Source organism: Paramisgurnus dabryanus, chromosome 1 (genome assembly GCF_030506205.2).
Source record: "Paramisgurnus dabryanus chromosome 1, PD_genome_1.1, whole genome shotgun sequence".
Taxonomy (NCBI): Eukaryota; Metazoa; Chordata; class Actinopteri; order Cypriniformes; family Cobitidae; genus Paramisgurnus; species Paramisgurnus dabryanus.
This window is the reverse complement of record NC_133337.1, coordinates 58,406,626-58,418,581: the sequence shown is the minus strand read 5'-3', so window position 1 is coordinate 58,418,581 and position 11,956 is coordinate 58,406,626. Positions and strand designations below refer to the sequence as shown.

The window sequence follows — 11,956 nt, the reverse complement described above, 5'->3', positions numbered from 1 at the left end:
GCATATGAAACTAAATAATAAGAAAGAAATCTTAATAAAAAAAATAATTAAATCAGTTCAGGGTTACAATAAAGAAAAATTGAACAATTTGATTTTCCAAATTATTATTCAGGTTACACCCTACCCGATAGATAGATAGATAGATAGATAGATAGATAGATAGATAGATAGATAGATAGATAGATAGATAGATAGATAGATAGATAGATATTTATTTAATAACAACTGTATATATTTATTTTTGCAAAAATTAATCTATATCCTAATTAAAGAAATAAGTGGCCAAAATAAAACGTGTGCTAGCAATTGGACACAAATAGCAGATGCTCAAGCACAATCCGCATTTGCATAGTGGCCCCCTGCTTGACGAGTCCTGCTTGTCTCCGTCTGTCTCCTCTCACGACCCGTCCGCTCAACCCACAATTCCCAGCGTCGACACAACATGGAAGAGGCCAACAGCTGCAAGAGAACAATGTTATGGCTGTGAAATAACTTCAAGACCCGAACGCCGAGATTCTTCTGAACGCTGCGAGTCGGCCGTGGTCATGTACAAGTAAGTGCGATTCAATTTCTATCGTTTATTTGTCCCTAAGGTTACAAAGACGAGAGATTCCGCGCGGTTGAAATCTTCAAATGAAATCACAGTCGCTCGAGCGAGAGATGCGTTCATCGCGAGCATCATTGTTTCAGGGACACGCACCATTGCTTTAGACCGACTCGTTTAGAGTTACTTTAACTAAATCACTTTCTTTCTTTTAGAGCCCTTACCCGCGTAGTACTCTTGGTGTGTTTGCGATATCGTATTTATCGTCGTATATTCTCTGCGGATTGTGTTACTGTGTGCGGGCTATAATTAGTGATGGTGTGCGCAATGAATGGTAACAATATATCACACCGTGTACGGTGCAAGAAAGTACAACGCTGCAGTTGTGATCAAATAAAGCGTATATAATTTTGCATTCAAACTGTATCAGATTAATAGATTTTAATGATAGCGTTTTGGTGTGTCGCGTGCAGTGTAGCCATGGCTCTTTCATCTGCATGCTACTGCTGGCTAGCCCTGTTCATCACTCACTTCAATAAAACACTTAACTTTGCTTATGAGTTTAATTTTTATTTTGCATTTACGTTGTGTGGACTTGCAGATATTTCCATATTTACACCAATAAGTTTGTTTAAAAGCTTGCTTAAGTTTCCCTGCCTCACTCTTTGGTGTTAGTTAGCCGTTAGCTGCTAATGGAGTCATTTAGACGGAGATGTGTTTGGTAATTGTGATGAACGACTAGATTAGCCGGATTTGATAAAACTGGATCAATTTTACCTAGTTTAGCTCAGAAGAAAGCTGTGAGTTAACATATACGAAGTAAAACTTAAGTATCTGAAAGCCTGAACTTGATTTTATGAATGAAACCATACGTATCAAAAGATTGAGCCATATCAACACGATTAAGCAGCTTTCTATTAACGTTAGCTGATCACAATAGAGAACAATGCTGCGACACACACAAAACCAGGACCATGTTTTGCCTCGACAGGCACTAAATAAACTACATTTAGGTGTTTAAAATACTAATTATAAACCATTTAAGGTCTTTACGGAAAACACAACTCGTCATTTTTAGCAAGTATCACCGATCTGATATTGCTAAGGCTAGCTAACATTAAATCGAATGTGCTTATCTGGTTTCCCATAAGAGTTAATATTGTATTGTTTCCTTTAAATTTTGTGTGCTTTAGCATTTAAATTAAACTGAAGCAATGTGAGTTCTTTTGTTCTGTTTATAGCATGAATATGTTTATGTCATTTATATGTTTAAAGTTGTGTTATGTCCATCAAATCTTTATGTTTTAGTGTGATTGCAGAATTATAATTTTTATAAAGTGCCTATATAAATGTCGATTTTTACCTTATTTTTCATTCAGCCTAGGCACATTATAGTCATGACTATATAAAACCTATGATAGACCTTCATTACCATGACAAAGCTTGCCAAGATAATTTATGAACTCCTGCCATTTTGGCAGATATCTGCATTTACTTGTGGCTGTTTAAAATGACCGGCACAATGATTTCAAGGTTATCAGTAAATTAGTAATTTAGTTGCCGTTCATGTCTGTCAGGTTCTGGAGGTCAGAAGGTAAAGCTGTGCAGTCTACCTGGCCTATTGAGTCTTTAATCAAGCGTTTATATATTAAGTATGCACTGCATATGATCTCTAATCTTTATTTTGAAGATATTTGATAACCTCTGGTGGTATGTGACCTATGGTGTCTCATAATCCCAATGCAACAGCAACAATGTGGTCATTATACAAACATTGTATTCTCTGATTTTGCTTTGTCATTATAGCAATGCTATACTTAAAATTACACAGTTAACATAGTTTATTTTAGCCCTAAATACATGTTTGCGGTCATGTACAATGTATGAATATCACTGAATCATCAGCTATTTTTAATAAGGCCAGTGTAAGTTATATTTCTAATTCGGTTAATATGCATGTGTGTAAGCCTAATTTAATATATATATATGATTTAAGTAGTATACAGTAAGCACAATCATTTACTTGCAGAAATTTTATTGTTCCCGAATAAGCAATGTCATGTCTTCTTCCTTTACAGCTTATTTTGTCATCTAAGCTGAATGAACTTTGGCCTTTTGAAGACCCAAGCATGAGTATTATCCAGGACAAGCTAGGCAATGAGTTTTTACGAAACGGAGGCATGGACCCCAACTTTCCCCCCAGCATGATTATGTTTAGTCATTTACCACCAGTGACCAGTTTCACACGGCTGACTTCTCAAGCCTCCATGGGGGATCTGCCTCAGGAAATGATCCTGAAGAAGGAGCGTGACTCTCCCGACCATGGTGGTGGCTTTCTCCATAGTATGGGTATCAAACAGGAGAAGCTCAGCGAGTTCGACTACCGTCTCCCGATGTATGCAGGAACTGGAATGACAGGAGGAAAAAGCACTGATATGCTGGACATGTCGCTTGGAAACCACCAAAATATGCTTCTGCATGACCTAAGCCTTTCAAATGTAGGTGTAGTTGAATAAGAAATATACACTATACAGTGTATATACATTGGAGTGTCAATGGATGATGATAATAATAAAAAAATGTTATGCTTCATTAGCAGTTCTCTGGGAGATTAGGGAAAGACCCAAAAGAATCTGGAAATAGAAGAGGGAAGAAGGCAAATGGAGAAGGACCAGAGGGCAAATCCAGAAGAAAACAAGGGGACTCTGCAAAGGTTTGTTTTTTGTTAAATCCTGAATCTACTCCAGCATTTTGTTATCATATCACTTGACAGGAATCTTAATCAATCGAACGGACGCGTACACGCACCAAAACATGTCGAGACGCGCGCTTCTGTCCATTCAGGCGCGCGCAGAAGCTTAAAAAAGTCTGGGTGACGCCACGCGATTGAGATATCTGATGAAAACATAACAAAACTATAGTAAGTTTCTAAATAATAATGGTAATCTTATTTTGACCCGCACTCGATCACTGTTGGCATCTGTAGATGGACATCAGAAATGTTGTGTGCAAAGCAGGGAAAAGGAAGCAGAAATGAGAGATGATGAGTTTAAAGTAGTTTAATCCTCACCCAGTTAGGTCTTAAACATTAGAGGAAAAATCTCAAGTAAACCTCTGTCAAGTCTACAGAATTGCATTGTTGCTAAAAAAAATCAACAAATGTATGTGTTCTACTATTCTGCATTTTCAGATATGAAATTAATATTTAGTTCACTAGCTGTAGGACACAGTTGGCAGTAACTATGACTGAAGATTATTTTAGTATAGCAGTCATAAAATGAATGGTTTCTTAAAATAGTGCTATTGTAAAATTATTCTTGTAAAAAATAAGTTATTAATCATGGTTATATTTGTATAATGTAAAATGCAAATGTGCAAGAAAATATTTTCATTTCCAAACCTTTTATGCCTCCAAACATGATAACAATGTTCATGTTAAGTATAATGAACATGATACTTAAATATTTTTAAATACATGTGGGTTAAGCAAAGGACATTGTATAGAAGTCTTAGGCTTTTAAAAAAGTCAGAAAAAAATAGGGGGCCTGTGCCCAAGTAGAGCCATATATCTAACAACGCCCCTGCTAAGTCCCTTAATTCTAATTTTATGTAAAAATTCCCTTTTTTCAGTGACAGACCTGCAGTACAGAAGGTTCAGTTAGGCCTTAAAATTATAAAAATTCTTTAAGTTTTATGTTCAACAAAAAAGTTACTGAAATTGTTAATAAAAACCTGTGTTGTGTATCGTATCGCCAACCAAGCATTGAAATACAGATCGAACCGTGAGCTTAGTGTATCGTTACACCCCTAGTCTGAAGCTATACTGTTGTATCTAGGGATGGGACGATTACCGGTTTCACGATTAACCACAATAAAATGTCCAGACATTTAGTATTATCGTTTAAAGTTAAATTATCATTACAACCGTGTTTGATTACCGGTAGTTTGAAAACCCACGGTAAATCCTGTACAGCCAGAATCAGTTTGACGCAGGCATGCACATGCACAAGAAGGCATTTAAGGGATAAAGTATTGTATTCATTCACGGTAAACTTATTAGACAGATTTATTTATTTTTTACCACAGAAATAATTTCATCGACATGAAATATTAAATTGTCATTTTAACAAAACCGTGATAACTTTGGTCACAATAATCTTGATATGAAATTTTCGTTGTCTCTTTTTCTGTAAATATATCAAAAGCTTTTATTTTCGCAGTTTCTCTGCCAATTGCTTGAATCAAGCGCAGACTTTTATGCGTTACTTTATGCGTACTTCCACGTGTGATGTTTATCTTTTACACACAGAGACATGCGCACATGAACAAAACTGTGAGAATGCTATTTAAGGTGTTTACATGCAACGTGAAATCGGGGCAAAAAAATAACCTCTGCCGATTGTTTTTTGCTTATGCCGTAAAATGGGTTTTCCAGATAACCATTTTACGCATTTATACGACCCCACATGTTTTCAGTTTAATAAAAATAATCAGTGTAAGACTGCACATAAACGCACTCATTAAAAATTTAAATATTGTTGTTGTGAAATATTGCTATCGTAGTGGTAAGCTGTGGCCTATTGCATAAACATAGCCATGAAGTTAACTAGCAATTAGTTTGGGCTAATCATTCTTACTCTTTGGATTAAAATTCAACCAATCTACCTTTTTATGTAACATGCCTAAAAGGTTATGATCAGTCTTGAAGAAGAAAAGACATGAATAACTTTTAATACTAGTGAAACTGACCACTGATCTCAATAAATGTCAATTAAAGTGACCGAAATCCGGGCTAAAGTCTTAAAATCTAATTGTGAGATTTGGAGCACCTGAGTTTGATTTTACTTATTGATTTCACATTGATTTCATTCTTTGTCAGTATTAAAGATATCAAGGTTATTAAGTGCTGATGTTTTAATGCCTGTGTGTTTTACCTTGCTGTTTTAGTCGCTCATGCTAGATGGGGATGCTGGACCTCTCTCTCCAAACTCTAAACCACACATATGCGAGCACTGCAACGCAGCCTTCCGCAGTTCCTATCACCTGCGCAGACATGTGCTCATTCACACAGGTGACAAGCTTATACTGCCAACTTCACTACAGCAATGAGATTCGAACGTAAGCAGCATTTATGGGGATGCAACCTAATGTGGAAAATGTTGGATTTGTTTTTCGACTGCACAGGTGAGAGGCCTTTCAGGTGTAGTCAGTGTAATATGAGCTTCATACAGAAGTATCTGCTGCAGCGGCATGAGAAAATCCACAGTGGTGAGTCTAAGTTTGCTTTTGAGGTCTATAAGAGGGAAAGTGTACATGTCATAAGCTTTTAAAATGGAGATTGTGCTGAAATTGCTTTGCTTGCCTAACAGGGGAGAAACCTTTCAGCTGCGACCAGTGCAACATGCGCTTTATTCAGAAGTATCACATGGAGAGGCACAAAAGGACACACAGTGGGGAAAAGCCATATAAATGTGACACCTGTCTACAGGTAGGTTATAGCAGATGATTCATGTCTATGTTCATATTCTTATATAATATTTCTTAGCTTTTAAGTAAGAGTAAAGCTAAATGTATGCTTTGTTTTCTGTTTGCTGGTATCTAGTGTGCATTATGTGCGACTACATGCGTGAGGTAAATGGCTAAATGTAAACCCTCATCGTTTCTTTTTATGCCTGCAGTATTTCTCAAGAACGGATCGATTATTAAAGCACAAGAGAACCTGTGGAGAAGCCATAAAGAAAGGTCTGGACCCAGGGATGCTAGACCTTGGAGATGAGGACATGGGACAAGGCAGCTACCTACTCACTCAGGGAAACACCAGCGCTCCACCACGCAAGAGGGGCAAGTCCAAAATTGGCAACGAGGGAGGGGAGCGACGACGGAAGAAAGCTTCGGGGGGAGGAGGGGCGCATATGACACGGGGACACTATGATGCGGACCTCCCCAGTGGATCAGGGGCATCTTCTTCAGGAGGTCTGGCTGAGACGAACATGGACAACCAGCATGGACGCACGCCAAAGCTTGTCTTCAAGAAAGGCGGTCGCAAGGGAATGGATAAGGATCAAGTGTCTATGGATGAGGCCCACCAGGCCTCTAGTCTTCATGAACAGAAGCCAGGTACTCTGGACATGTCTGGCCCTGGAAGCATGGACGGTCTTGGCCTTCTCCAAACCTCCGGTGGACACAAACAGGGAGGTACCAGCAGCAACTATGACGATGCCATGCAATTTTTGAAAAAGAGACGGTACCTGCACGCTGCTAACAGCAGCGGTGGTCCTGACTTCAGCTCCGTCCACCTTCCCCAGCCGACGGTCATCCAGGGAGGGATAGGAGAACCCACATTGGCCTTGCTTGACACTTCACCTTTAATAAGTGTCGACAAACATGACAAGTCAGGGATCCCAGATGAGGTGCTGCAGAGCTTGCTTGACCACTATACCCACAAATCTGATGTGACATTTGATCTGCAAGATCCACACCATGTGGAATTGCAGCCGGCCTCATCCACCCCTGAGCTCGTTCAAGATGACGGGTCCTCTGGTGACAAGAGTGGGGTGATGAACGAATATTCAAAGTTCTTGCTACAGACCTTGGAGAGAACCAGCCACAGCAGCAGCTTCGTGTTGGGTCCATCCGGACCCTTCCCAAGCCTCCTGTCGTCAAGTGGCAGCCCTTCTAGCACTCTCTTCACAGACAAGAACATCTACAGTGCCTCCTCGATGGAGTGTGGATTTGGACAGCCTGTTTCCTCCCCTCTAGCGCCTTCCTCGTCTTCCCTAACTAAGTCCCATTTTGCAATGCTGGTAGGTTCTCCGTCGCCTTCCCATGCCTCGCCGTCCTCCCAACAAGGCTTTCATCTTAGCAGCCTGGAACCAGCAACACACCAGCAGCTTACCCCATCTCAGGAGCTTACTGACCAGCTAGAGAAGCAGCACTCACCGCAATATCCTCTCACGACTCAGGAGCTGACCAACAGCAGCAGCCAGAAAGACCAGCAGACCAAGAATGGCACCTCTTCGGCCAACAACAACGGAAACTGCACTAATGGCAGTTCATCTAATGGCTCCGTCTACTCTCTGGGCCAACCTCCTGACCTCACTTCACTCGAGCCCTCTAAAGAAGTGGACATGCGTTCCACCTACCAGATTGAGAACTTTGCCCAAGCCTTTGGGTCCCAGTTCAAGTCTGGTCGCCAGACCCCGCTTGGCTACGTCGGCGACCCGCGGGTAGGGGTTGGGGAAGTTGACCACAGAATACAGCGGACTACCGTGTCTGAATTCTCAGGGTATACTAGTCTGTTAGCAGACGTCAATGAGCCAGCTAGCTCAGGATCCAAAACCCCCACAAGCCAAAGTTACAGGTAAGGGTTTAGGTAGCTCACCTAACCCTGTTTTGGGGGATGAGGACTTTCTCTAATGCTTCCTCCTCTTCACCGAGTAAACTTTTATATTACACTGCCATTAAATGTCAATAGAGGACTTTACCAGGGAAGGCCTACACGACCTCAAATGCAATTTTCATGTTCTTTTTAATGTATTTTAGTCATTTGTTTTATTAGTATAGTGGATGTAAGATTAGATTTAATGACATTTTCAACAAAATTAGAGGTTAGCTAATGGACTTGTTTGTTTTTTTCAGATACCTATATGTCTTAGCTAGCGTAGTCCAATTAAGGTGTAAGATTAAATTAATAATGAAAGATGTCAGGGAGTGGCCCAGTATTCAATGGCAAAAAAATGTATTGTCTGTTACAAAAATCTAAAGTATTACTCAGGAAAAGCAGTAACCTTTTTTTAATGAGGTGTTGGAACGCCGTTTTTTACAGGTGTACTTTGAAATGACAGTAAAGCTTTGTTTTTGAAGTTCCTTAAAGAGAAAGACAAGTCAATTTGGAATTCAACTTTTGACACTGGTGACTCTTTTCACTACTTTACATTGCTTACGGTACTTCTAATGTTAATGTGAAAACACTTGCATACTTTAATCACTAAGGGCCATGTAAAGAAAAAATACTGGTAGTCAAGTAGGCAGATAGGAACATTTAAGAATCTGTAGATATTTATTTGTAGCTACATGGAACTACATAACTTTTGTCTCAGGGTGAGCAGTAATTCTTATCCCCTTCTTTAAACTTTACTTTTTTTGTCAGTTGAAATCATTTTTATGTCTCAAGGAATGAAATAAGCACTTTTATACACCATTAAAAGCAAGAATTCAGATTCAGGACACAAAAAATTATTATTTTTGATGAAGAAAGCTGTGATTTTTAAAAGTGAGGGAAGGAGCGGCAGATTTGCTGATTGACGAAGGGCATTCGAATTTTTGAATATTCATTGGTGGTATTGGGGATATACTGTTATGAAGTACCTTTTTTATTTTTTTTTATGGTTGTGGCCCTTAGGTTAACAACAGTACCCTTGCAGAGCAGACAAGCTTTGAGGTCTAATGCTTTCAAAGTGTTCAGGTAATTATTCGACATGGTTTGAGTAGCAAACCTCTCACCACATAGTTTTAAATTTAATGCCTGACAAAATTCCAAGCTTCCCTTTTAAATTGTTGCAAGGAGCAGAGCGCAACGCGTCGACTTGTGAAATGTACGAAAGGACCTAAACCTGTGGTGTGTTAATTTTAAATCTTGTTTGGTTTTGATTGAGCAATGAATTAGGAATGAAGCCGATCACAGAGAGACTTGACTTTGAAACGAGGTTGTCGTCTTCCCAATGCAATTTTGATGCCCTTGGAAAAAGTGGTGGGCAGCTTTGTCTTCCACTTCCTGTGGATTGTGGCCCATGCAGTGAACCATTGCTGTCCTGTATGAGAGCCTTCAGTTGTCCTGCCTTGTTTTTTCCTTGCCTTTTATGGAGTCCTGTCACAGAAATGCCATTGCTGTGATGTTGAGAACAAAGACTGAATGCTGCACTCCAAACTCGTTCCATGCTTTTATAGAAAGAAAAAAAAACTTAAAAAATAAAATAAAAAGAGAGTGGTGTGAAGAATAGGATTGACCTTAATATACCTCATATCATTGTAAAAATGAGAAAACCAGGGACATGTGTTTCATGTAGTGGGAATATTGTAGTATGCATCAGCTTATTGTATAATCATATAATACCACCTTTGTTTACAGTTTAAGCTGATATGATGGAAAACAAATGTACTACTTTTTTGTCTGTTAAGCGGTGATGCCAAGCAGTGTTTCATTGTAGAAAATGCCTAGAATTTCATGATTTTGTCTGTTTTCCTCTTTGTTTTTGTTACTTGCCATGTGTTTTGATATATGATTTCTAGAAATACTTTGTTTACAGTAATGTACAAAAACACTAAAATGTTTTTGCTTTCTTTTTTGTTTTCGAGTATGCATGATATGAAGTTTGTTTTGTTTTTGTTTATGGCTTTTCCCTGATCACCATTGCACCAAAAGTTTGTAGCATATGCGTCCCCGACTTCAGTCTCGTTTCTGTGACAGGGCTGTACATGTCAGATGACTTTATAAATGATTAGGTAAGCCAATAAAAACCTTTTGTTATATAAAACAAACTCGTTTCAACTTCCTTTCCAATGCGTTTAAAAGCAGGCAGAGAGATTTATGGCAGCCAATGTTAAGAGTGTAGAGTGGGGGGTTAAAAGTTGATGTGCATCTTCAAATGAATATAACTCTGGCATTTTTTTTGGTATAGAAGCCAAATCTTGGTCTTATTTTGTATGAATGTTATAGTTTTATTACAGTTTAAATTTATCTTAAAAATAATCCAATAAAATATTATTTGTATAAATAAAATATTAGTTTTATAAATAAAATAATATAAAAATGTCTGTTTAACAAAAGTAGTAATGTAAACATGAAGCCACATTTCTCAAGTAGTTGTGATCCAAATTTCAAGTTAAAATCACAAAAATTAGGTTTGTGTCACACTTTCTGTGGTTTTACCAACAACGACCACTAGGTGTCAACTGTTTGCTGCATACTCTTGTCATAAATGAATAAATCACTGTCACTGCATTATTACGGCAAAAACGTTTTAACATATGAAAACTACATTCTTTCCAGTGATATTTGACTGTTTATCAACATTTTTGTAGATTTATACTAGGATATAGTGTGTATACATATGGGGGGGGCATGTAACAAAAAAACTCACTACATTATTTCTATCATCAGATGACCTTGACACATGAAAATGAAAAGTACATTCTGAGAGCTTTCCATTGATATATGGTTTATCAAGATTTTTGTGGTTTAGAGTAGGGGTTTAGTGTTACAAATATGTAAAAACAAATTGGAGCCTACATGTGGGCCGTGACCTTTTAGAAACTGACTCTCACTATGTCATTTATTTCCCAAAATGGTGATGATCTCTGAAAACTACACTCTTAAGCCCGGGATACACTGCACTATTATTGGCTGTCCCAGACGAAAGATTTCCAACGTGAAACAATCGTCGCGATTTCTGTGATCGTGGCTCTTCATCGGTGGTCCTATGTCTTTCAATGAGAGATGTTCAAAGACGGCCGTTTTCCCAGTCTTGCGTCCAAAGATAGCCTACAATAGTTTTCTGACAGTGTCAGAAATTCGGCATGATCACCGTGCAGTGTGTTTGCTGCTACGACCTGCGCACCGGTATTTGTTTACCACAAGCGCATGCTGGTTTGATGCTGCCGCCGAAGCTTCCGTGTCATCATCGTACAGTCTACATGCCTCTCGTATCCGAGTTTAAACGATACATGTCGCACAGTGTGATAATGTAATGATCTTATAGGAGGGCAAAAATCGTCCAGTGTTTTCCGGGCTTTAGAGCTTTCCAATGTTATATAGTTTGTCATGATTAGATAAGAATTCACATGCAAAACATGAAGTAAACGTAGGCCTCCCACTGGCGGGTCAGTGATATATAGCAGGATAAAAATGTTTTGAGGCACACTCTCTTCACAAACTAATCAATTTCTCTCCCTACATAATTTTTTTGATAAAACACTGATGAAATATTACAACAATTAATAGTTTGTTGTTCACATGACGCAAGCAACACACATGACACTCTGAACACTTTTTTTCAATTAGCGCCCCTCGGATAAGCAGTCACAAGCCGCCACTGGTATCACGTATAGGGATATATCATATATCACATAAGAGATCTAATAATAGGGAGATGACAAATCTAAACAGTTAAAAGTGCAATAAAGATCAAGTTGATCTTACATTTGCTTCTGTAGCTGTTGGCAATATAATGATTTAAGATTTTTACTAATATTAAAGCTAATTTACCTTTTACATGTGTAGCTGTATTTACTAAACCTTTATCTATTGTTTACCACCAGGTGGCAAAATATAGCCAGTTTTCAGACAGCATCACACTGATAGCATTTAGTTGTGAAACAAGGAGAACAATCTTTCACATTCTTTTTCAAAAAGTT

At 38.6% G+C, this 11,956-nt stretch overlaps 1 protein-coding gene across 2 annotated transcripts; it reads left to right on the top strand.

Moving 5' to 3' along the window:
- The first annotated feature begins 336 nt into the window (after positions 1-336).
- On the top strand, positions 337-9,987 carry znf281b (zinc finger protein 281b). 2 transcript variants are annotated; one of them, XM_065242619.2, is made up of 7 exons: positions 337-553; positions 2,623-3,042; positions 3,144-3,257; positions 5,492-5,615; positions 5,729-5,812; positions 5,914-6,032; positions 6,223-9,987. In XM_065242619.2, exons 2-7 carry the CDS (start codon positions 2,674-2,676, stop codon positions 7,906-7,908), a joined length of 2,496 nt encoding a protein of 831 aa, XP_065098691.1. In that variant the 5' UTR covers positions 337-553; positions 2,623-2,673; the 3' UTR covers positions 7,909-9,987. The 2 variants fall into 2 exon arrangements, with proteins under 2 accessions (XP_065098691.1, XP_065098690.1); XM_065242618.2 differs by having other exon boundaries at positions 340-553; positions 3,141-3,257.
- Positions 9,988-11,956: the final 1,969 nt, after the last annotated feature.

Bases quoted from the DNA above. Each gene is read 5' to 3' on its own strand.
- znf281b (XM_065242618.2), top strand. From the start codon at position 2,674: ATGAGTATTATCCAGGACAAGCTAGGCAATGAGTTTTTACGAAACGGA. The intron at 3,043-3,140 runs GTAGGTGTAGTT...ATGCTTCATTAG, and splicing joins ATGACCTAAGCCTTTCAAAT to CAGTTCTCTGGGAGATTAGG. The intron at 5,813-5,913 runs GTGAGTCTAAGT...CTTGCCTAACAG, and splicing joins GCATGAGAAAATCCACAGTG to GGGAGAAACCTTTCAGCTGC.